Source organism: Anoplopoma fimbria, chromosome 4, assembly GCF_027596085.1.
Source record: "Anoplopoma fimbria isolate UVic2021 breed Golden Eagle Sablefish chromosome 4, Afim_UVic_2022, whole genome shotgun sequence".
Lineage (NCBI taxonomy): Eukaryota > Metazoa > Chordata > Actinopteri > Perciformes > Anoplopomatidae > Anoplopoma > Anoplopoma fimbria.
Genome location: NC_072452.1, coordinates 15,281,557 through 15,307,439, shown reverse-complemented (window position 1 = coordinate 15,307,439; position 25,883 = coordinate 15,281,557). Strand labels below are relative to the sequence as shown.

General features: G+C 40.1%; 2 protein-coding genes across 3 annotated transcripts; one reads left to right on the top strand and one right to left on the bottom strand.

The window, feature by feature from the left end:
• Nucleotides 1-209: 209 nt before the first annotated feature.
• ubxn1 (UBX domain protein 1) lies at nucleotides 210-4,603 on the bottom strand. 2 transcript variants are annotated; one of them, XM_054597665.1, is made up of 10 exons: nucleotides 4,518-4,603; nucleotides 3,857-3,921; nucleotides 3,665-3,718; nucleotides 3,272-3,399; nucleotides 2,724-2,814; nucleotides 2,396-2,587; nucleotides 1,732-1,783; nucleotides 1,481-1,603; nucleotides 978-1,161; nucleotides 210-829 (listed from the first exon to the last, which is right to left on the bottom strand). In XM_054597665.1, the coding sequence occupies exons 2-10, from the start codon at nucleotides 3,913-3,915 to the stop codon at nucleotides 789-791; spliced, it is 924 nt and encodes a 307-aa protein (XP_054453640.1). In that variant the 5' UTR covers nucleotides 3,916-3,921; nucleotides 4,518-4,603; the 3' UTR covers nucleotides 210-788. The 2 variants fall into 2 exon arrangements, with proteins under 2 accessions (XP_054453640.1, XP_054453641.1); XM_054597666.1 differs by lacking the exon at nucleotides 4,518-4,603 and adding an exon at nucleotides 4,217-4,511.
• Nucleotides 4,604-9,502: 4,899 nt separating this feature from the next.
• ehd1a (EH-domain containing 1a) lies at nucleotides 9,503-23,165 on the top strand. The gene is made up of 6 exons (XM_054597636.1): nucleotides 9,503-10,254; nucleotides 15,164-15,261; nucleotides 18,997-19,238; nucleotides 19,868-20,038; nucleotides 21,003-21,167; nucleotides 22,022-23,165. The coding sequence occupies exons 1-6, from the start codon at nucleotides 9,866-9,868 to the stop codon at nucleotides 22,553-22,555; spliced, it is 1,599 nt and encodes a 532-aa protein (XP_054453611.1). The 5' UTR covers nucleotides 9,503-9,865; the 3' UTR covers nucleotides 22,556-23,165.
• The last annotated feature ends 2,718 nt before the right edge of the window (nucleotides 23,166-25,883 follow it).

Below are 25,883 nucleotides of genomic sequence, written 5' to 3'. Positions count from 1 at the left end.
CTTGAAAGTGAAATGATTTACTAAAACAGCTGGGACTTGTGGGGACTATTCTGAGGCTAATTGAATAAGATAAATAATATCCGAGTACAGAATCTATTCATTGTTGGTTTTGGTCTTTTCATGGTATTCTTTGACAACAGACTTATTTTAAGGAAGGTTAAACAAATGAACATTATGAAGAAAGTTCAGTCCACAATAATAATTTTCCAAGTCAGCTTTATTTTAAGTAGATTCTTGGTGATAATGCATACATAACTGTCATCAATATATTTTAACTTATAAAAAACTGTCAAAGTAAAATGTCACAAAATCAGGAAGATCGTGCGGATTAAATTCAAGGCCCTTTAATCACGTAGGTCCTGTGTGGTACTTTGCTTTGTAAAGATCAGGTTAAAATTAAACAATTCAGTTTTGAATCATCTTTATAAATGTGTTGTTGAGACCATGAAGCAGAATCCATCAGAAGCCAGCTATCTTCACTTTGTTCTTGACTAAGTAAAATTCACTGTCAATCTCACTGCAAACCAAAAAATCTATATCAAGCCCAGAATGGCAAAGGGCATGCAGAGTTAATCAAACCGTTTATCGCTGTAAACTTCTTAAGAGTAGATAGAAACAATCTCAACGCAGCCTCAAACTACATCTCTCTGCTTTCGTTCAGTTAGCTGACTTGTTGAGTGACACTAAAGAGGTGGTGGCTCTGCTCCCGGTTCACTCCGTTTCTGGTGTCTCTTGTGTTGATGCAGTGGAAGTGGTGAGGTAGGCTCACAGAGCAGATCCTCCTGATCTCACTTTTTGGCAACCACCAGCACAGCTGAAGGCACCAAACCTAAAAAGACGGACAGGAAAGTTACAAAATAAGGTCGGATACAGTCTGCAAGAGTCAACTTTAGGTCCATACAGACACTGAACCACAATCACTGATAATCAAGTTAAATAATGTATATTACAGCGAATGTGCTCTATATTCAACGCACCCAGTTCTTTGAGGGGCTTCTCCATGTCCAGTTCGGTGTAGACGTGACGGGGGTAGGGTGACAGCAGCGTGAAGTCTTGACCCTCAGGTGTGTTGCCGTTCACCTGCACATAGACGCGCACTGCTGCCAGCGGCTCCTGGGCCTTAAAGACTGCCGTGATGGTCGAGCCGTCCAGCAGACGCACCTTAACCGTAGAGAAGTGAGAAGCACGGGAGCAGCAGGCAGAGGACAGAAAAGTTGGTAAGTTGGTTATTTTGCATTCTCTACATTTGACCATTTCATGCCCAAAGAAATGTGGAACAATAAAATAAGAAACAGATGTTTGAAAATAATTAAATGAATGTCTCATGTTGTAAGCAAGTCAAAACTAGTGATGGTTCTTGATTATCTGCTTTGTTTTGAAATGGATCGGTGTTCCTGTTAGATTTATTTGTGTGCTCTTCAGTGGTGTGAAGAGAAGCGTGTCCGTGCATGCGTCACACTATTGTGACTTAATCCTGTACCTGTATCCTGGACTCATCATACTCCTTCTTAGTGGGTGGAGGGCCATGACTGGTGGGTGATGAGGGGGTGGGCTGGGCAGGTTGAGACGATGCTGCGGTGCTCGGGGGTGCAACGCCTCCAAACTAAACGGGTAAAATAAAAATCAAGTTGTTATTGGTTTCAATAGAAGTGGTAGTAGAGATATGAGATAAACAGGACAAAAAAGGAAAATTGAAATTGGACAAATAACGATGATCATTGATTGGCTTACCTTTTGTGCTCTCTCCTCTCTGTCTCGTGCAATCTTGTCTTTAACCCTTTGCCTGGCGGGAATAAGGACAAGCAACACAACGACAGTAATGAGAAAGGTACAACAAATAGGTTTTATTACTACAGTTGTAGAGTTTGCTGACTTAAAAGGTAACATGTCTGCTCCATTACATGTGAATTCTTCACTCCTTCCTGGTCTTAGCTTATGAGTATCTTATCTTCTACTGTGCCGATGGTGTCCCTGCTAACGTTCCCTGATTCTTCTATTACTGCCCACTGCTCATTTCATGGAGGAGAAAAATGGCATTCAACCAAGTAGCTGCATTTTAGTAGTAGTAGCATCTTATGAACTGCCATTGTTAGTTTCCATTGTTATACTGTCATCCACTATTTTTTGAACAATTATTACAGAATGAGGTAGAGATCAAATTGTATTTAGTAATTTACTTTTTGTAAAACTTTCCCCATTCTTTTCTTCAGAGGGAAGTCAAGTAAATGTTTGGAAAATATGCAGAGTGGACACATCTTTGGATGTTTAGGTACTGCATTATTTCATACCTGGTCAGACATGACAATTTGCTCCGTGAAAAGTATTGTTATTACTACCCAGGGCAAATATAAGATAATTATACTGTGTATAAATATACTTATAATTAATACCATACCTGGCCATCTTGTCCTCCATCTTCTCTTTCCTGCGCTGATCAGCGAGCTTTTTCATATCATCATCCTGCAGCTTTTGGCGAATCTGCTGCAGCTCTTGGCCATGTTTCCTCCGCTGCTTCTCCCGCTCCAACTCTTCTGCCCGCTCTCTCTCTCGCCTCTCCGCCTGCTTCACCCGCATCAGCTCCTCTAGCCTGAAAAAAACAGACACACAGATATTTGCCTTTCATATTTCAAGTGATAGTAAAGTAACCTTGTTATGTAAGGAGAAGAAGCTGTGAGTTTGACATACAGTGCTGGAGGGATTGTATCAATAGTGTGCACTCTGACCTTCTAACTTGCTCAAGTTTCTCCTCCTCTGAAATTGGCATCCTTGCACTTGTGTCATCATTGTCGTAGCTGCCGTCTCCAACTGCTGTCCCTGAACCAAAAACAAATGCACATGTTAAAGAGATGTATATTGTTTGGTATTGAAAATAGCACCACAAACCTTAAACCCTCTGTGAGAACAAAGAAAACATCCACCACAAAATACTCAGGGAAACCAACAAAGTTCAGAAACCAATCTAATCTCCTTGGTGGAGTTGATGAAACTAAGAGGAGAAAGTAAAAACTGAAGAAAAAAAACAATAACTAATCAACGGATATCATACCATGTTCAATGTAAATTAACAGTGACACCCACTTAATTTACGAAAGCTAATTTGGAGTTTTTACTTTGTTTATAGACGGTGACTATTAAAGTTGGCCATATGAATAAAATCCTTTCACATTTTATCAGAATATCGATATGTATCCTGTTGTATATTTTTTTAGAACTATAATATAGAAACTGTTTGCATTAATGGTGGCGTCTGGCGTTATTCCATTGCCCTGACCTTCAGCAGTGTCTGCTAGTGACGGCTGTTCTGTGGTGGACTGGCTGTCTGCTTCTCCTCCCAGGACGTTCCCCACTGGCGGGACATAGGGCTCATCGATGTCCGGGTCGTTCTCATGTTCCATTAACCTGAGGAAAGAACGAAACGCGGGAAAGATGAGGGCTGCTTACTTTGATAATAACGCTATATTCAATATTTGATGGGGGATCAGTAGCATGGGTAGGTTTTAAGAGAGAGACATATAGTTTGCCTTTTAGTGATGACAGAGGGCCGTGTCCATCCAGTATTTACAACACTAATCTGTTCATTTTTGTGTATTTCTGTGTGTGTGTGTGTGTGTGTGTGTGTGTGTGTGTGTGTGTGTGTGTGTGTGTGTGTGTGTGACAGGCTCACCAGTCCATGGCTTGTTCTATTCCCTGGTTGCCTGTGTGGGCCACCGCCTTTTCTCTGAAAAAACAAGATACAAGGACAGACAGGTTCACTCTACTGTGACACAGTTTTACTTCCACGTCTTTGAAAGTTGTCTCAAGTCTAGGAACTACATCAACCAGGATGTATTTTGGGGGGGGATTGTGTGTCACTCACGCTCGGTTTCTTTCAAAGCCCATTTCCAGCAGGCTCTCTAGTGTTGTTAGCTCTGCCATATTGACCTGGAACAGATTGTATACACACACACATGGTTACAATAGATAGAAAGATAGAACTACAAATAGAGAGCAGGGTTATAGAACTACAAATAGAGAGCAGGGTCACGTTAAACCAGTACTGTGACGTCATGCTGAGTTTCTCCTTTGCTCTCATTGTGTGATATATTCTGAATACAATGGTAACCTCAATGCAGCTCCTTCACACAGGACCGAGCTAAAGAGAAGTGATGAGCTCGTTGACTTTAGCCAGTGATTCAAGTTTGGCAGAAACGTGCTGTTTTATTTCACTGTGACTTACTCTTTGTGAGCAGCTAACAGCAGTGGTGTAACACTATGTCCAAATGCAAGTTGATGACTCGTCGTTCATGTGCCGTGGAGCTACATTAGCATTAATGTGGCTAACGTTCGGAAGCTAGCTGAGAAGCCTCGCTGGCTAGCTCGATTAAAAACGACCAGGAGCTCTCATAAGCTCTCCGTCACTTTAGCTGTTAATGTTTGTTTGTAAGTAACACGTAAAGGTACATACACGTGTAATGTTTCTACTATAGAGGTAATATCAGCTAATATATACATGAAGACAACGTTAGTTAGCTACTCACGCCTCACACATCAGTCAACACCGCTTCAACAGTACGGGAACCCACATAGGTCAAACTGAACCGCGCGAGAAAAAAAGCGACAATTCTTTTCATGCTCTCTGGGGCCATTTCAGAAATGTTTTTATAATTGGCCTTAAATTAGCAAGCATAATGATCCATCTGACACCAACCATTGTCTATATATAATGACATGTGACAATGGTCATTGATATTCTTAGTGAAAATAATATCTTAAACCTGTTTCTTGGATTAACTATTACTAAGAATCATTTAATAAGACAGTGGTCAAAGAAGTCCTCAGATTATTTTAAAAGTAGTCCAAAGGTAGCAGAGAGTAAACATCCAGAATTCAAAATTTATTTTTTGTGTTTGAGTGTATATTATTATATATTTCTTGGATTATTATTAATGCAAGAATGTGTAAGCAGTTTTTAAATTATGTAGATTGTTGAGATCTTAACTGCTATATTTCCTGTTGGGTAGCAAAACCGATGAAACTGTGCAACAATGTAAAGTATAATATGCAATATTTGCTTCTGATATATAGAGTAGGATCTAAAGCACCATAAAATAATATGAATTACATTGCCCATAGAATTATATGCAAAACAAACACTTCCCATAGCTGCTACATTGCCTTTAAAAATAAATGTAATTTAGTCTGCTAATGTTCCTAGATCTGAAAAAATCATTGCAGCCACCTCAGGACATTATCAGAACTGAAAGGGTGTCCCACAAGCTGCTTGACTGGTAGGTAAAGAGAAGGGGTCAAAAGAGTAGGTTTCTACCCTTTCTATTCATTATGTTACAAATTCATCATTATAAAAGTTAGTTGGTGAAGGCTACTGGAAAAGAAAAAGTTAGTTTACAAAGAAGAGAAAGCAAGTGACAACAATTATATTAATAATTATTCTCTTTATGTGAAACATCTTCTTCAAAGTCCAGTGCACTTGTATCGATCTCTACGTGCATTATTCAACAGTTATATATATACATATATGACATTCAAAAAGGTAAACATTATTTTAATCGTCATGCACATACAGGTATTTGATAGCAAAATGGTGAAATGAAGCTGGCGACTCAAATGAAACCACTGCTATGGATAGACGTTTTATAGATTTACGATGGAACTTTAGTCTAAATGATATCAACAATGTAAAACAAGCTCAACATGTTCTTTGTTTTATAGAGAAAAAGAAAAGCAGCCAACTTTGACTTATGTTTCTTGGGTGCATCAGCTGTGATTTATTGTCTCTTCATTTATCTATTTAATCAATTCATTATAATTACGTCTGCTACAGATGAGGTAGACTAGATCCCTCTGTAGTTTTTGGATAATATGAGCGCAGAGGCAGGAACGAATACAGTGAATAAAGAGGCCTCAGGGTGAGGAGGCTGATATGAAGAGCTTAAGGGCCTGATGGTGTCTCTTATTGGCTGCTCTCCTTATATGCTTTTGTCCCATCCTCTTGTGTCTGTGGGTGTTCAAACATAATGCGATCTGCTGACTTTTATGGGAAGGTTGGGTCTGTTACATATTTACAGTAAGTGTAATGATTAATTTTTTCTCTCCCCCACGCAGTCTTAAGCAGCCCTCATTGACGAGTCTGCCATTACTTAGAGACAGACTTCTGCCTCAGCCTGCTTGTCTTCTATCTGTCTTCTCTCATCTTTCAAAAGCTCACCCACAAACTGTTTTCTCTCCATTTATTTGTTTGCTTTTCCTTACCCTTTTTTAGTTTTCCACTTTTCTGTCTTTTCTCTCAGAATGAATGACTGAAATAAGCTTCATTTGCAGTTATGACTTGGTGAGTATGAACTTTTTATGTATATTTGAATGTGGCTATATAACTGAAAAGTTTGAATTTTAGAGACTGTTTTTTTCATCATATATAAATCACTGGATGGAGCACATTATGGGACATATATAAAACAGTACTGCTTAGCATTTACACCAAACTATCATGTCATTTTGTATTGATTAGATATCAACTGTGCATCCACTCTGCAAGCAACTTGAGCAACCTGTCACTGGAAGTGCATTCATTTCCCTTGATCAGTAAAACGTCAATCAAAGATCATTTTTGAACAGTAGTGGTGTCTTATTTTGTGAAATGGCTATAAAGACAGATCCAAAATCGTTGTTGAGGAAATTTATAAAATGAGTAAATATTGAATTAAACTCCAAATGCTTCCTGGAGGAATATATAGGTTGCCAGGCAACACACATGCATTCATTCTTAAAATATTTAGAACGTTTCACATTTCATTTCTATAACAGAGTGGGTCTATTTGTTATATCTGTCCATTAACCATAACAACTGTTTTCAAGGGAAACCATAACAACTGTTGTCGAGGGAAACCTTGACGCTTTCAGGATAGAACAGTATCTCTGTAGATTAGTTAACTGGACTCTTGTCAAAAGGGGTTTCAGTGTTGAGTCAACCGTGCATCACAAAAGCCTTGTTTAAAATGTTCTAAAACTCGATTTCCTGTCACGGTACTGACAAGATCAGACTCTCTGTCCGTACTTCATCATAGTTAATTTGAGTGCTGATATTCACAACATAGATTTTCTGAATGCACAAATGAAACTTTCACAGTGGAATTATGTTGTAAAATATATATCCATAGCCGGGTGGGCAAAGTCGAAGAAGACAATAGGGATGAAGGTCTCTTTCTTCTACTCTTAAAATTGCTTTATGGCCCTGTTTTTCACAGAAGGAGAAGGTTCAGGGTCAATGCTTAGTCGGGATAAGTTAAGATAGATACTGATAAACTATAGGAGATGTGGTGTACAAAAGGAAATGATTTTTACACTCATGTTTACAACTCCAATTCAAAGCCATATCAATGCCTGTGTGTAAAAGATTAATTTTAATGGTCTAAAGTCTCCCTCCTGACTCAAATCACACTTTCATTGAGTGAATGACCCTAATTTTTATTGGTGTCATAAGGGTAACATGTTTCTTTGAAGCAGTAAAAACCAAGATCAAGAGATGTGAGATTATGGTGAATGATATTTTACTAACGTTTTATTATGTGTGGGTGGTATTATCACATGAGGGCTAAGATAAAAGATCCAGTAAAAGGATTTGATTTCATGAGGCCCGACCAGAAGAGGGCAGCATTATTTCATGTGTGAAACTTTAATCACACTGGTGGCCTGTAGTTCAAATGTGTAGGTTTGTGAAATCTTATATTTGAAACATAGTTGGCATCTTGTGTGTACAATAACCCTTTGATTCTGGACCTCAACAATTCACACTCATATAACAAACACACACATGCACAAATCAAAGGCCAGAGGAGCAAGGAAAAGTTTTTTACAATTACACCTCATAGTATTTTCAAACACTTGGTATAACCTCCATATATTTCCACCACCACATTCTCATGGTCAGCACGCGCTGCCAGCTGTGCTGTTTCTGTGGGTCTCACCAGCTGTAACAGCATCTCCATATGGAACAACTATGGGCTCCAGTGGAGCTGCTGTTATCTGTGGTGGGACACCTCTCGCCATCGGGGATCTCTGTAACGAACACACAACTGAATTTCAAAAATAAAGAGTATGTGTACAGTTATGCCTTCTTTGTGCTGTTTTTACAATATGTGCCATTTGTTATGCTTTTTATGTGCAGGTTGCTCTTTGCAATAAAATTAAACTGATCACTTTAATCCTGACAACTGTCTTTCTGTTTCTTTATTGTTCTGTTGGTACAGAGGAAAATACATGACATTGATACCTCACTTTATCTTAATATGTTATGCCATTGTGTGGTGTGTGCATGTGTGTGTGTGTGTGTGTGTGTGTGTGTGTGTGTGTGTGTGTGTGTGTGTGTGTGTGTGTGTGTGTGTGTGTGTGTGTGTGTGTGTCTGACATTACCATTTGAAACATAAAATGCTTTCATACTGACATAACGGCACCACAAAGTAATAACCTTTTCATTTTTAATGTTGAGAGTTTTAATTAATAAAATATTTTTTACATACACACGCAGGAGACAATAAAAACATATGGTAGTCTGACTGACGGCCTTTTTTGACACAAAATTGAAAAAGGAACATAAAACGGAAAATATTAGAAAAGCTCATTACCCAGTCTGAGAAACAAAACAGAAAATAAATGTAGATATCATTGTGACTACATCTGAGTGCAATTAGATATAGCCATTCGAAATGATAGTCCAAACTACATATGAATATGAAACCGCTGATATGGATGAATGAATGCTTTTATTTGAGGGTCCATAGGCTAAAGGTCAGTATATCAGATCAAACTTAACATATGAAATGGTCATGCTGAAACAATGGCACCATACTTTATGTTAAGAAATTGTGCAACATTTTTTGCATGGATGGTGCTAAATTAATATATATTATTGTTGTTATAATTGTAATAATAACTATTATTATTATTATTATATATTATTATTATAAGATATATAATTATAATAATAACTATTATTATTATTATAAGATATTATTATAAGATATATAATTATAATAATATTATAATATTATAATAATTATTATTATTATTATTATTATTATAAGATATATAATTATAATAATATAATATAATATAATAATAATAATAATAATAATAATATAATTATAAGAGAGATTAATAAAATTATCTTTTTCATTTTAGAGTGGAAAAAACTGTTTGTAAGAGCATGTTTGGGACTAAACTAAAAATGTATACATAATTTTCCCCAACTTGTATAATAGGTCAATTGATGTGTGTGACTCTGTTGATACCCACAAAACAAAAGACAAAAACAATTCTCCAGCTGAAGGCAAAACCTCCAAAACTATAAAAAAAAATAAAAAAATATTGCAAATAAAAACAAAACTGATAAATTGGGTCAGAATTTTGAGCATAAACCTCAACTATTTGCCACTGGACTGTCTGGCACCGTTCACGCTTTTATTGTGAAATATGTGTACTTCCGGTATCTGCGCACAGCCTTCTTCACAGGTTCACTACTGACAGCCAGAGCCGGTTGCTAAACCAGTTATCGAGGTCACACAGTCACATCTCTGCAGTATTAGACGACATCTCACTTCCCACAGCTACACACTTGTGATACAGTGTAGTTTCCAGCCTTTCGTAAGCCATCGTCAGCCGAACAAGGGTCCTCTCTGGAGGACTGGCTCGTGTGTGGCTAGCTAGCAGAGAAGGCGGGGACAGAAAACTTCCAAGACCTCGCCCAGCCTCCGCTTCACTCCAGCAGGCAGCTACTCCTCTGACGGTGGGAGACTCACAGATAATAATAATAATCCAACGGGAGACCGACACTGGTTGTGTCAACTAAAGGGAGTTAAATAAACCAGCCACCATGTTCAGAAAGAACTTGAAGAAAGACCCGGAGCTGTTCCAGAACGTGTCGGAGGGACTACGGCGGCTCTACAGGACCAAGCTGTTCCCTCTGGAGGACACGTATCGGTTCCACGACTTCCACTCCCCGGCGCTGGAAGATGCAGACTTCGACAACAAACCCATGGTGCTCCTGGTGGGCCAGTACTCCACCGGGAAGACCACCTTCATCAGGCACCTCATGGAGCAGGACTTCCCCGGTATGCGCATTGGACCCGAGCCGACGACGGACTCCTTCATCGCGGTGATGCACGGCGATCAGGACGGGGTGATCCCGGGTAACGCTCTGGTGGTCGACCCCAAGAAGCCCTTCCGCAAACTCAACGCCTTTGGCAACGCATTTCTGAACAGGTAATATTAACACCCAAGAGCCAAGTCCACAGTAAAAGAGCTTACACTGAGCAATGTGAAGTATTTACAGGATTACAGCAGCATAGAGGATAATGCAAACAAGAGACATAGTGAAAGATCAAAAATAAGTGTTATAAATCAGCAAATGAGCAATAAAAAAACAGTAAAGAATTCACAGTAACTGAAATATTATATATACAGACCGAAATGATTATAATTATTGTATTGCACAGTGTATTAGTGACATTGTATTAGATCCATAGTTATGTATGAATGAATGTGTGATTGAAATATGTCTTGAAATGTCATGCCTGTCTTGAAATGTCAAATACAGCTGTATGTTAAGAACCATGTCAAAACAGCACATCACCCTTGGTTTAAATGCCCCCCCCTCCTGCATGTCCTTACATGTACCAAGAAAAATGCACATTATTCTGTTTCTCAATGTTCCCAGCAGACTCAGCGCTAAGTGTGTGTGAGTTTCACCTCTTTCATCATCCTGAGAAAATGTGGGTGTTTAGTGTCAATAGCTATGCCACTCTGTGTATGGCAAAGCAAATGACAGGGAGGTGCTTTCCAAACACCTGATCCCATTGACAAGGAAGTCCCTTTCACTTTGGATTAAATCCTGCCAGGTGACATTGTACCTTGCCCTTCTTCAGGCGTTTCCCCCCGAAAGCACCTGGCAGAGCCACTGGTGACGGATCTGTTTGTCCCGATGTCAAAACCTGGCCCCTATGAACATAGAAATAGTTGCAAGTGTTGCTAGGCAATACCATGACCTTTTCCTGCCCTCAGATGTAGGTGCTATAAGTTTCGTACCCCTTGGTCGTATAAGTGTTAACTCATCAGTGGAAGCCGATAAGCCAACTCCCTTCTTCTCTACCAGTGTGTAGGCCTTATGACATCTTATCACAATGGTTGAAAACAGGTTTGGTCTATTTTCTGTGTTTTTCATTGAGCCGGCAGGTGTTTCACTAAGACATTCAGCTCATTGGAGTTTGATCCACATACCTGATCCAGAGGTTCTGAGGAAACTTCTAGAACACTTCCGTTTTCAGTTGTATTAATCACTTGGGCCCGGTATTCAGCCTGATGTCAGAGTCTGATGTAAAAATGCCCTCATGGCAAAACTCACATGACTCACATTAAGTATTGCACAGGTGGGGCTCGAGTACAAGATGAAAATGAAATTGGAAATGATAGAAAACAGCAAAATGAAAGCAGAAGAGGAAGTGAAAAAAACAAATAGTATAGAGAGAAAACCCAGATTGAAAGGTGAGAGGGCAAAAGTAATGTACTATGAGTCAGAACCAGTGTTACGATGTGTGGTGCAAACATCTTAATCCAATCTATTATGGGTGGATTTGTGTGATGACATCGGATGGCTGACGTCCAATTGCCGATGGTGTCACTTCCTGTAGAGGATGTGGGTTTCTCCCCACAAATGACTAACAAACTCTCAAGTTGACATTTCCCCAGTTATGCCCATGTCCTAATATATATTGAGCTGGTAAATGGTAAATAAACTTGCATTTTTAATAGAGCCCTTTTAGTCTTCTGTGCACTACATGTCAACATTCACTCACACAATCACACATTGATGGCAGAGGTTGCAGTTCCCTTCCCTCAATTGTTGCAAGTGTTTGTTTTATCGTGCATCAGTGCAAATTTATGCCAAATAGCATTAGTCAAACTCAGAAAAGTGAAGTCATTTATTTGAGATAACATTTCAAAAGAGTGGGGGGTGTTAGACCTCCCGGGCCATGATTCCCCCCTTTGGAGTTTATTACAGACTTGAGGGGAAACCAGATAAGATTGTGTATAAACAAAGGCCATTGTAGCATCATTTCTCAAACTGTTGGACACACTCCTGCGATATCATGGGACTTGTGTCTCTCTTTGAATTCAGGCTTGAGTGGCCTTCATTGGTTTTGGGGAAAGCTAACATGATCATACATAACATAATGTTTGTTTGGCACCAGCAGGTGTGTGACCTGTTAGACCAGCTCTGTGTTAGTGTAGGCCTAATACATTATTAATCAGTTGTAATGGCACATAGCCCAGAGCAGACCTCCAAAAGTCTGTCAAAAAACAGATCCAGGCAAACATTTCGACCTGGGCTGCTTTTGGCTCAGACCAGTTTTCCACTTTCCTTTTGAGGAGGCCAAAAGTATTTGGATCGGCCTCCAGCTGTCGGTTGACTGGATGTGTTTTATTCATAGAAGTAGATAGATATAAATATCAAGGATCAGATTGTGTTAACTGACTGATTTTGAGGTGGAGGAGAAAACGCCATGTCAGAGGAGCACTCAAGGCCTTGCTTGGCAGTTCCCAGAGTATTTTTTTAACCATAGCCATTCAACCCGCAGATTAGCCTTTAACAACCAGCCTTAGATAGGACTTACCCCTCCATATAATCAGTTATTTATGAAGACCGTAAACAGAAATCAGTGGTGCGATCCACACACCTACATTTTGCTCTTGTGTTTGACAGACCAAAAAGCTAGTGGCTGGTGTGCTCTACTTGCGTGCCAATTTTTTTTACTGCTTTTCCATTGATTCTATTTTTGAGCAGCGTGGTCTCAAAGTGTTTCCCATTGCATGTGCACTGATTTGTACTATATCCTAAATGTTTCTGTTAAAGGAAATCCTGATAAAACTGCCTGTTTTTTAAAGGTTTAGGTTCCTTTTAGTCAACATACCACCGCAGTCAGAGGGCCTCAGTGTGTTTGTTCTCTCTGTAAGCCATCAGTCAGTAAACCCGAGTCAGCAAAGTTTAAGTTCCGCACCGGCCCACCCTGGCCTACACTGTCCCGCTCCGTCCTGTCCTGCACATGGCCTTTTATTCTAGGACACTGACTCTGCACTGTACTCAGATAGGGGTTGACACGTACTCCGCCTTATGGAGCAAAAAAACAACAAATACACATGAGGCCACACGTGTAGATATAGAAATACATGATATATAAATGATTTATTCACACACACACACACAAGACACACAAGATTTTAAAGGAAGCCCAAGTCCTAGCGGCAGCCACCCTGTTTCCTCTTCTCTACAGGAAGTGGAGGTTGCGTTGTGAGGGAAGGTCATTGGTCAGAGGTGGGGCAAGAGAGGAAGACCCTCTTTCATAAGCTGGAGCCAGACCCCCAGTCACATGAGAGGTCTGAGGTTGAGTGTTAACCCCGACCTTCATGCCAGAGAAGATGGGTTTCTCACTTTTGTGAGACATAATTGAACAGCGAAGGATCTCAGCTAGTTCGAGGCTCTCTGGGCCCCTGTGCCCGGTAGGGTCCTCTGTTTCTGAGAATTCCAGTTTGATTTCATCGAGCATTTTTTCCTACTAGCTCTGTCTGGAAAATGTTGGGATAGATGGTTCGATGGAAAACCCTGAGCCAAAATTCCAACTGGATATCAAACGCCATCAGCTATGAGAGGCAATGGAAAAACCTGCATGTTTGTTATCTCTGGCACTCACTGTTATTGTAATGTAATAACTTGCATAGGATCTCTAAGCGAGAAGCCCATCTCTCATATTTCTTTTACTTGTTCATTGTCCTTGGATTTTCCTTTTTCCTCCCTACGTGTGGTATGAGACCTCTGTTAGGGTTCGTTGTGTGTGAGTGTGTGTGTGAGTGTGTGTGAGTGTGTGTGAGAGTGTGAGAGAGTGTGAGAGAGTGTGTGTCTGCCCTCAGTGTGGTTGCAGCAGGAATGTAAAAGCATGGTTCTCCCGGTCTTATGACCCGGTGCCTCTGAGCTCATGTTGTGAGTATCAGTCCAGAATGAGTGAAAGCAGAGTGAGAAGTAGTGCTCGTAGCGGCTTGATTTCTGTTGGAGAGCAAAACTCCCCTTTAAAGTTTAAACCCCAGTGTCTCAGCTTAAAGGAAACCATTGTGTAGTGCATTATGTTGCGCTGGGAATGACTATTCATAACCTGTAATGTATTGTACCAGTGTTTCCAACATTCCTACATCAATGGTTACCTCCTACAAGCAAGCCACCCCCCACTGTCTGGAAAAATTGACTCATGTAGTCACACTGTTTTTACAGAAGAAAATGGATCAAGAGAATCAACTAGAGTGGAAACTATTAATCATTTAATAGAGTAGTCGACCAACAGCAGATTAATAGGCAACTATTTTGATAATCAATTAATACTTTAAGTAAAAAATAAGTCAAAATATTTGGCAAATGTATAATGGTTCCAGTTTATTTAATTTTAATGATTTGCTGCTTTACTTTGTCTTATGTTACAAACTGAATAAACCTTTATTATTATCTTAGATTTTTTTACTCTTGGTCAGAAAAAGAAAGGAATTTGGAGACATCTTCCTGGACTTTAGTAAATTGTGACTGACACCTTTCAATATTTTACAGACCAAATTATTCATTAATAATATAGAAATCTGTAAGCAGATGAATCAATAATTATAATTATTGTGAGTTGCAGCCCTAGTGTCAAGGTTATATTAAACACCAGGCATCTAATTTACTGTTTGGAAAAATACTGGTTCCTTTGCATTATATAATTCACTTATTATAATGGCCTACATGTGGACAACTTGAATGGACTGGTGTCAGCACCCTGAACCCAAACCTTTCCTTTCCCCCCACTGATACTTTGTGTTCTAGCTGTGTGACTTTCCAGCAATGGTATTCAACTAATGTTAGTGCCAGAGAGCATGAAGGTTGTTACTGAAACGCTCCAGAATAATGTCTGTTTAATGCCAAGCTTATGTATAAACACTCTCACCCAACTGTTTTTTGCGTCTCTCCCACCCTCCCTCACTACCCCTATGCCTCACGCTCTCTATCCTCTCTCTCTTTCTACTCCCTTTTACTTTCTCTTTCTCCCCTCTGTGCCCTGCACTGTCCCCCCATCTCATTACTGTATTTTCTTGGCAGGTTCATGTGTGCCCAGATGCCTAACCCCGTCCTGGAGAGCATCAGTATCATCGATACTCCTGGAATCCTGTCTGGGGAGAAACAGAGGATAAGCAGAGGTCTGCCTCATACTCACACTTTTCCCACTCTCTCACTCACCTAGTCACTAGTACTGTCGTTGTTTAACAGAGCCACACCCTCTCCGCTCAAAACCTCTGAAATGCTGCAATGGCATACATGCAAAATTAACCCACAGGAAGTCACACGTTCCGATATGAAAAGGAAACTACATACTAGTCCTTTCCTTAAGTCTTGCTCTGGTATTTCAGGTTGACTTGCGCTCTACAAAGTCAACTGTAGCAGTCTAGCTCAAAGTCCTGTTAAACCTGTAATTAACTGTAAACACCCTCTGGTCAATTCCTCAACAAACAGGTCATGTAAAACAGCCCGGCTGTAGCAAGGAGAAGGCACAGAGCACTTTAAAGTTAATTTCCTGTCTCTGTACCTGTAGTTTTCTAGCACCATCCCCTTTCACATTCTTCCTTCGTTATTGTCGGCCTGTTGCCAGGTTTATATAAAAAGATAGAATGAGCGTCAATAATCAAAAACATTTCCTCTTATGTAGCTGTGTACCCTCTCTTTTTGTCCTGTGTTGTATCATTTATCACTTTACATCTGAGTCATTTCCCTGTGCGCTGTTTAAATAAATCAGTTCACATTTATACCCATTTGTCAACATGCTCCAACAACTCTGTGACCTACAGGGTGTCTTAAAAATTGCTACATACACAGTTTTCCTTTTACTTTTGATGATCCTACAGAATTGCGAACTCAGGCAGAAGATAACAGAACAGCTGAACACAGCTTCTGCTTTTTCTACCTGATATGAGCCCCTTTAAAAGGAAGCACACATACAAGAGTTTTTTAATGTAATTGAGGGAAAGGATGTGAAGTAAAATGGCAAACATAGCAGAGAGTTTCCCAAGACTCCCCCCCACCCCCACCACTGCCCTAGAGCAGAAACACAGTCAGTAAATATGCTCTTCATTGTTGAGTTGTATTTCCCATGAGACACAGTGAGAAGGAAAAGGGGAAACAATATTAAGACGTTAAGCTTATTTGACAGTAAATCAACAATAAATTAATCTGCGACTATTAAAAAATAGATTTAACAATGAAGGCATTTTCAAGCACAAATGCCAAACATGCTTTGGTTGTAGCTTCTCCATATGAAGATTTGCAGCTTTTCTCTGTTTTTATAAAGCTATTAATTTAATATCTTTGAGTTTTTGGACCATAAAAAGCACACAACAAGCGATTTGAAGACAATAGTCTTTCTGACATTTTTATGGGCATTTTTCACTGTATTCTGACATTTCATAGACAAAATGATTAATCAATTAATATAGATAATAGTTGACAGATTAACTGCTAATGACAATAGTTAGTGCAGCCCTAATGAGAAGCAGATGAGAGACAGAAAGAGTATGGATTGTTGGCAAGGCAATGTAGAGGTCAAACAAGCAGCTGTTAACATAGTAAGCAAAAAGGAATGCTGATAAGAAACTAAAAAGGTGTATGGTCTGTATGAATGAAAACACTGGTCATGTCGAGGTGACGCCGTCCAAAACGAGGAGATGAGGACGAAAGCCGAGACCTCATAACCGCAGTTTTGTTTCTATACATACATACTTATGCTCTGCAGAACAGGAAGACACACAGGCCAGAAACTCTCTCTCAAACACACACACACAACACACACACACACACACACACACACACACACACACACACACACACACACACACACACACACACACACAAGAATGTTATCCTCTTAACTGTTTCTATATAAATACAGGTACAATACTGTACTACCCAGACATACTGTACTGGGTAGTACACACTGTGTCATATATAAACAGGACTGACTGAATCGTGCAGCTGAGGTGTGACGGGCGTGTGTGTGTGTGTGTCTCACTACAGCCAGCTTTATATTCATGAAAAATGAATTTGTGATTGCATAATGCTTTAATTCTAAATTCTTTTTTGCTGAGGTCAGCATGTGAGTGTAGCTCAGAGCTTGTTCCTTAAAAAAACCACAAAGTCAAGAAAAAAACGATAACTATAACGAAACTAGCAAAGCTAGCTGTTTCCCCCCCATCTCCACTCCTAATTCTAAGCTAAGCTAACTAGCCCCTGGCTGTAGCTTCATATTTGCTGTGAACACATGACAATTATATCAATCTTCTCATCTCACTCCCAGCCCGAGAGTGGACATGTTTTGTTCACTAAATGCCAAACGATTTATTAAATTATCATGGAGATTTGAATAAAATTGTGTTTTTATAATATGATCAGATTTTTGATTTTTGAAACAAGACTACAGCCTGATCTTCCCACTTCTCTGCTCTCTGTCAGTGATTGGCACATGATTATGAGCCTGACAACATATGTCATGGGTGTATCCATGTATGTCTATACACATGGTAAAGGAACAGTTGTCGATGCTATGTGCTATAACTAAGTCTAAGCCTGAGCAGCTGTCTCTCTGTCTGATTCCCTGACCCATGTGTTAAAAACAGACTTGAGAGAGAATGAGCAAATGTCCTCGACGGGCTCCCAGAGGGATCTTGGACTTTAAATATTCCCCTTTCACATGTCGTCAGGCATACAAACAAGGACAGACTTGTTGTTGAAGGTGTTTTCCTGAATCCCTCGTCCATGTCATCTCTTATTCCTTTAGCTTTTACTTTCGCTTTTACTCACCCCGGGTCTTTCTCTCCTTTTTTTTATCTATTCATATCACAGTCTCATTTTGTCCATCTACTGAATCTCTGTCTCTCTTTTGTATTTGTGTGCTCGGACACAGACAAAAGCCAGCTATGTTGGAATGCGTGTGCAGCAGATCTACCGCTGATTGTGCGAGATGAACTTCTAGAGCAACTGCATTCTTCTCTGATCAGATGACACACAGACGCTAATCAGAACCACAATTCTCTCTTCCTCACTCCCTCCTCAGCCCCTCGAGGCCAAGGAAAGCTCAAGGAAAAAAAAGGCCCTTTTTTTTATGTAATTTGACTCGGTCCCCTTGTTCCTCAAATAGGCAGAGGAAGTGAATAGTAGTAGTAGCTCAGGCTCTGGACTTTTTTGTGTTATTGTCACTGCTATTGACACTGCATAGTCTATTTAAAACACTTTCTCTCTTGTTTCCTTTTTTTTATTACCATCAAGCTTGTTTCTTATAAAGCACATTGCTGAAAACTGTCAACTGATAAGAGCTCATTTCATTCCTATGCTGTAGATTGACAAGTGGGATTTTCCAAATGGACTTCACTCTGTCTTTACCTTCATACGCCTCTTCTGCTGTCTCAGTAAAGCTAGTTAATCGGTAACCAGGGAGAAAATGTCCTGCCTCTTGAAAGCCCTTATCTAAACATTGGTGGATCAACATGGCTTGGAATATGAACATAAAACACAAATAAACCTACGTCAACACACAATTTATTGACCGATTAAAGCCAAATCAGAATGGTCGGTTTTGTTTGTAAAAAATGTATTGGCTTGAAAAGTCTGCTAGTACTCAAAATAACTGATGCAATACTTCCTGTCCTCACTCACCATGTGTTACAGGAATGCAATATTCTTTTTGAAAACTAATGTCAGAACATTGTTTCCAGCCTGAATACATACAAAGTTTAATATTATTCTGACCTTCTGTCAGTCACTCAGTTCAGAGTGGGGAAAAAATCCAGTGATCGACGGTACAAGAGTGAAAGTCATAAGGGGGGAAAACAGTGTCTGTGCAGATCCCATCTTTTAATCAACTGGTCTCCTCTTTTTACTCTCTCCAGGTTACGACTTCGCCGCGGTGCTGGAGTGGTTTGCAGAGCGCGTGGACCGCATCATTCTGCTGTTCGACGCCCACAAGCTGGACATCTCGGACGAGTTCTCCGAGGTCATCCGAGCTCTGAAGAACCACGAGGACAAAATGCGCGTGGTGCTGAACAAGGCGGACCAGATCAGCACCCAGCAGCTGATGAGGGTCTACGGAGCACTGATGTGGTCTTTGGGAAAAATCATCAACACGCCTGAGGTGAAAAGCATTTATTTTTCCATTCATGCTTTTGTGATCCACTGATTTATTTAAACCTTTCAATCTCATTCGGATCTGGGACTGAACTGTTAATGTTTTGAGGGGAAATTTTGCTGGTTTCTTAGCTCGTTTGGACAAAGGTCAGATGACTTTTCCAAGGAAACAGTAAATGAAAAGTGACAGATTTTAAGATTATAACAGCTAATATTGTCAGCTTATCATTGTAAAAAAAAGAAAGAAAGAACTTGTGCTACCTGCTATCATGTGACGCACCTTGTCTTATGATTTTTGCCTGACTATTTAGTTAATGTTTGAACCAGGGCCACATTCATAAACCGATCCAAGAGAAACCTTTGGATCATGACGAGAACTATTCATTGACTTTGAGAGAGTGTTGTACTGTGAAGCTTCTCTACAAGATGTGAAGCAGAGAACAGAATGTTTTAAAATTGCTTCACTGTCAACCTAACAGCCCTGTATTGCATTGCCACACATCCTGTATGTGTACATTGAGTATACAAATGTATTTTTAACCTTAACCCTTAAATCCTCTCGTCTCGGTGTGGGCAGTTAAGTGTAATGAACAGCAAAGATTAATGGAGGTTAACTTGTGCAAACCTTATTTTCAGGTGGTGCGTGTGTACATTGGGTCGTTCTGGGCCCAGCCCCTGTTGGTCCCAGACAACAGGAAGTTGTTTGAGGCAGAGGAGCAGGACCTGTTCTTGGACATCCAGTCGTTGCCGCGTAACGCAGCTCTACGCAAACTCAATGACCTCATCAAACGCGCCCGCCTTGCCAAGGTCAGTCATAACAAGACCAAGGCTGCTTTCCAAATGGAATACTTTTTCTTTTTAATTTTAGTACTTACTGCACAAAAAGTTCTGTTACATGTAGTATTTATACAATTGGGACATACTACTTTGTCATAACATTGCGCCTTGACCTTTGATCCCTCTTATATATATCCAATATATGTGATATCTGTCAGTGAGCTGTCACCAGGCTATCATCTGTCTGTGCTCCTTTTGTCGGCTCAGTGGATGTGACCTATCTTTTTCTGAGCAGAGGATTGTGGGTCAGAATAGCCACAAAAACATGATGCAAAATAATAACGGATGCATTTGGACATCCTGGTATTTTTGGCATACTGCATATATAAAACTTTGTATAGGGACTTTTTCTGGTATACATAAAAAAATATGATTGTATGGTTATAGAAATGCATAAGAAGTTTACAGCCATGCCGTGCTTTTAGGTAATTAGCTAATTTCATGTTAATTAATCCAATAGTTCAGGTCATAATCAATGTGGTGGACCGACAGACTGACATTGCCATTGCTGTGCTGCTGGAGTGGCTAAAAAAACAGCGCTGGAGTGGCTAAAAAAACACCTGATTCCTCATTCTCACATAACTACCCTCTGTCCACCAGCCCCACAAGAGGGGGATTACACAAAAAAAGTCCAGTTTTATGCAACTTATTAAGCGTTTAGTTTCTTAACTAACCAAAGGAAGTGGAGTACAAGCTTGTGTCTGAAAATTTTTGAATTTTGATAAGCCAGAAGGGAAGAGAGATTATGTTTTACTTCTGCTACCAGAAGTAAAAACTATATATAAAAAAGCAAAACACATTTTTGAGTGGAAGGAGACATCTGATTTAGATGTTCATTTTGTGATGTGTTGATACGCTAGCAGATGTGGACTTTATTGATTTGTTTCATTAATCACTGAAACAATTTCTGTCGTATTTCCTTCATGATGTCTAGGTACAGGCCTATATTATCAGCTCTCTGAAAAAAGACATGCCGAGTGTGTTTGGGAAGGACTCCAAGAAGAAGGAGCTGATAAACAACCTGGGAGAGATCTACCATAGGATTGAAAAGGAGCACCAGATCTCACCTGGAGATTTCCCCAACATGGCCAAGATGCAGGTAGGATTAACAAAAAGATAAATCCAGCCACCTTCACAGTAGACTGTGATGTACCATTCAGTGCAGGCTGGTCTCATCCAGTGTTCTTAGGAAAAGCTACATAAAACGATTTCTCTGTAATAGATAGATATTCCACGATATTGTTTTGTATGTTTTCCACGAGATCATGAATGAGGAAGTGTAAAGAGTAAATCACACACAGGGCGGGGGGGAGGAGAGGTGGATGGGTCCAACAAACGGTGATCTTTCAGTCAGGAGACTGATGTTCATTTCCAAAGCGAAACAAGAAGTCAATGTTTATGTTTTAGTCACGTAACTTTCGTAATTAGTTACAGCAATTCTGTGGTTATTTTAACCCAAATTACATCATTTCAGTATTTCACAGTCCATTCCTAAGCCTAACAGAGTTTCCTGTAAAGACAGAAGTTTATTTTGAAAAGACTATATACATGTAACGGTCAGAAACTTGACACTTGTTGCTCGCTTTTGTAGGAAAACGCACACAAAATGTGGGGTACATTTTTGTAGGATATCATACGAACCGTTATATGAGGATACGTTGGTCAGTGTTACATATTTGATGAAAAAAACAATGTTGAGTATTTTCTTGCTACAAAGAGTGCTAGAAACAAACGGTTCAGAGTAGAATGACCTTCCAACCTTTACTCTCTTCACATCTTTGCCCTTCTTTCCTGCCCTTGCCCTCCAGGATGGGCCAGGACGGGGATGAAATTTATTTTTCCTGGTTTGTCAGGAAATCCTGCTTCTTGTATGCCGCAGCCATTGGTAGCCATTGAAGACTGATCTATTTCTATCACCAATTCCTGTTTTCTCTCAACCCCCCATCCCTTCAGGAGCAACTGAATGGCCAGGACTTCTCTAAGTTCGCAGCACTGAAGCCCAAGCTGCTGGAGGCGGTGGAGGATATGCTGGCCAACGACATCGCCCGTCTCATGGCCATGGTGCGCCAGGAAGAGGCCGCCATGCCCAGCCAGTCCGTCAAGGGTGGAGCTTTTGAGGGAACCATGAATGGACCCTTCGGTCACGGCTATGGAGAAGGTGCTAGCGAAGGCATCGATGACCTTGAGTGGGTGGTGGGTCGCGATAAGCCTACATATGATGAGATCTTCTACACCCTCTCTCCGATCAACGGCAAAGTGTCCGGTGCCGCAGCCAAGAAGGAGATGCTGAAGTCCAAGCTGCCCAACACGGTCCTGGGAAAGATCTGGAAGCTAGCAGACGTGGATAAAGATGGCCTCCTTGATGAAGACGAGTTTGCCCTGGCCAACCACCTGATCAAGGTGAAGCTGGAGGGCCATGAGCTGCCGCCCACGCTCCCCGGACACCTGGTGCCCCCTACCAAACGTGGGATAGCTCTGGAGGACTAGAGGAGGAGAGGGGAGGGGACAGCTTGGAGACCAGTCATGTCAACGCTTTGCATCATGTTCAGGACCCTCCAGACAAAGGTCCAACCACGAGCATGAACAGCATCGTCCTCCATCAAGCTGTGAGTCCGAGGCTTCCTGATACACCGTGAGGAGGTATCGCTGTGATCTTATTCACCAGAGAGAGACTGGAGGGGTTCAGGGGGGAGGTGAGAGGGAGGGCAGGTCCATCTTTGTGCTTTAGGGAATAACATTTAGGTATCTATTAGAAATCAATTGGGGGGGTCAAAACTGATGAAAAGACATGATCATGAAAAGATCATGAACTGATGGGTAGATGGAGATTGCATAATGGGGGCCGAACATGGACTTGTGCATCCTGTGTAAAAGATGTCTTCTAAGCATTCAGTCCATATTATTATATGTCGATCCAAAGAAATATATAGTTTTTTTTTTCCATTTGGAGAGTGAAAGAGGAAATAAAAATCAAAACAGCTGTTATAATTGTTTTATCTATATTTTTGTATTTCCTGACTGTTAACTTTGACTCTTTCCAAATGCTTCCCTTTTATTATTTTGCCAGATAAATAAAAAGGATTACTGTACCATCTGAGTTGTGGTAATGTGGATTTTTATTGAATCTTTCTGTGATGTTCAACATTGATTGGAGTTCATCAGATGTTTGTCTCACGGAAGAAAGACTCACTGGAAGAGTCATAATTAAAATTAGGAAAATACTGTTTGTGTGGCTTTAATGTGTCATTGAGGGTCATGTGAAGGAGGACTGTGTCACATAGAGGTCATTAAGACACAAAGGTTTTATTTTGAAATGCTCTCATTTTGATAGTTTCAATGTGGTGTTCTGCCCCCTGTAGGACAAAAAGAGTCATTGACGGCACTGCCACAGGAACTATAAGGCCCTTTGACCTTGCTACAAGTCGCCTCTGCATATTTCTGAGGGCATATTGAAACCAGCGGTGGAGTAGGACACTTTTTAGGACACATGGAGACAATTTACAGAGCTAGAAATTCAGTCCTGGCTCAAGCAGATGAGCACAAATCATAAACAGAAAGACAGGAAGGGGTAGCTTTATTAAAGTCATATTGAGAGTCTGAATAAAGATGAAGATGGCTGCTTATAACTCCCTTTACATTGTTACCCTGCATAATTGTATTACCTTAGCCAGTATGAATCTGCTGTGAGGTATGTTTGCATAATTCAAATAAGAAGTTAGGTATACGAAACTGAAATGTAAATCAGATGCACCATAATGGTAGATTTGAAGGAACCTTGTTACTCGGGGGAGCAGCATCCAGATTATTGATGAAAGGCCAAAATGTATGTAAACAGTCCCACACGATATCTGTTTTACATTTTTTCCACATCTGTAACTTGTTGTGCACCTTTAGCCTCAACTTGGAAACATCACAAATTAAATGTTTCATTTTCACGTTGCGCTCTCAGTCATGCGTCTCTCTTTCATCAGCACACTCAGCCCGCTGTGGAGGAAAATCTGCACACTGACTCACTGGATCATCAGTCAAAATCAGAAACACGTGATGTTCTCCAGCTGTTGTTTCCTTTTGATGAAGTCATGAGGCGCTCTCTTGTGTCTTGATAAGTTATTACAGGTATTGTGTTTGGATCGACTCATATCAGGGCCATTTCTAACACGATATATAGTTGTGTCCTTTTGGACGATTACAAAACATGTAAGACAGACTTCTAAGAAGAGCGTAGTTAAGTATCATGATAGAGGTGATCAAAGGATAAAATGTATCAAATAAAAGCAATAAATATATTGTAATAAAGATGTAAATACACATACAAGTAGATTAAAAATCTTTAAAAAATGTATTTACATTATAGCTATTACAACCGAATAAAATATTTATGATACTTTCCTTGCAAATCAGAGAGAATAAGCTTATTTATGCCATACATTAAATTATTTTTAGGGTTTCTGTCAAATATTGTAAATAAGTGGAAGTGTAAATCAGTTACTGTAGAATAAATTGTTGTCTACTGTTATATGCCATCAAAATCAGAATCACAATCACAATCAGCTTTATTGGCCATGTTTGCGTATGCATACAAGGAATTTGACTCCGGTTTCTTCCGCATACTAACGTACATACACAGATATGGACAAATAAACAATACAAGTAGATCAAAGAAGAACAAAGGTAAGGATACACATTTAACTAATATGTACAGATACATCTAAAATGCAAAAGTATACATGTATATGAACATAAAACACAAAAACAATGACAATTTCCTGCATTATTGCGGCTTACAGTAGTTAACGTAAACTTACAAGTGGTTGAAATCTGTAAAAGTGTAAAATAAGATTCGACACTACATGATCTATAGTTACAGCATTATTCAACGTTTCCAACAATCTCTGGCTATATAACTTTAATGGTCACTTCTTCAATTCACCCACTGCTATTTGCTGCGGTCTGTTTTGATGCGCATTAGCACAGACATCATTAGATAATTAACAGCTTGCAATAGCTTCAGGGTTGCTCTTGTTCTGGTATGATAATATATTGACAGAGAGCTGCTTGAATGCCCACAGTGGTGTGAGGAGACTGTACGTCCCCGTGTGTTTGGATAGCTGTCCCACCCCCCCACTGTATATCTCTCCTATACAGTGTTTCCTTTTTCCTGTCGTCCTCTGTTAGGACGCTGCTATCTTCACCTCCATCTCCTTTCCCCTCCTTTTCTTCCTCATGTCTATGGAGAACAGCTTTTCCCTAAGTTTCTTTGTTTTTCATTTGTATTCCTGTCACTCCCCCCCACCCTCTTTCTCTTACCCCCCTCTCTCTCTGTCCGTGTTTTGAGTCACAATAGTGACTTCTACCTCTAAAAATAATCCCCTCGGCCCTCTGACACACTGACCCCTGCGGATAGTTGACTGGGTCGGGCTTATATAACACAGTCGTGTGGAGGGAGTGCTGCTTCTGGGAGGCAGGTGAGGAATGAGGCACCTGCATGTGTTTGTACAGTACAATCTGAGTACAAGTGTAACACAGTCGGGGCTTCAGCTGTGAGTGGAGCCTTATGAAACAATGCCTATTTTTGATGCTTTAATTTAACATGAAGGACTAAGCTGTGTCTCTCTGGTTTGACAACATTTGTAACCCATAAAGCTCTGTGCAGTGACCTACAAACATCTGGAGTTCAAACTAAAAACCACAGTTGTCGCCTGAAAAGTTGACATTTTTTTGACATCTTTCTAATGCAGCACAAAAACTTCACACACAATATCTTTTATAAACTTAAGATAGATTTCACACAAAGCCAGTAAATTATGAGGACAAG

Excerpts from the sequence above, each read along its gene's own strand:
- ubxn1 (XM_054597665.1), bottom strand. The coding sequence starts at position 3,915 with ATGGCAGAGCTAACAACACTAGAGAGCCTGCTGGAAATGGGCTTTGAA. Across the intron at positions 3,400-3,664 it reads ATAGAACAAGCCATGGACTG|GTTAATGGAACATGAGAACG; the intron begins GTGAGCCTGTCA and ends TTCTTTCCTCAG. Across the intron at positions 2,588-2,723 it reads AAACTTGAGCAAGTTAGAAG|GCTAGAGGAGCTGATGCGGG; the intron begins GTCAGAGTGCAC and ends TGTTTTTTTCAG.
- ehd1a (XM_054597636.1), top strand. The coding sequence starts at position 9,866 with ATGTTCAGAAAGAACTTGAAGAAAGACCCGGAGCTGTTCCAGAACGTG. Across the intron at positions 15,262-18,996 it reads GAAACAGAGGATAAGCAGAG|GTTACGACTTCGCCGCGGTG; the intron begins GTCTGCCTCATA and ends TACTCTCTCCAG. Across the intron at positions 20,039-21,002 it reads AACGCGCCCGCCTTGCCAAG|GTACAGGCCTATATTATCAG; the intron begins GTCAGTCATAAC and ends CATGATGTCTAG.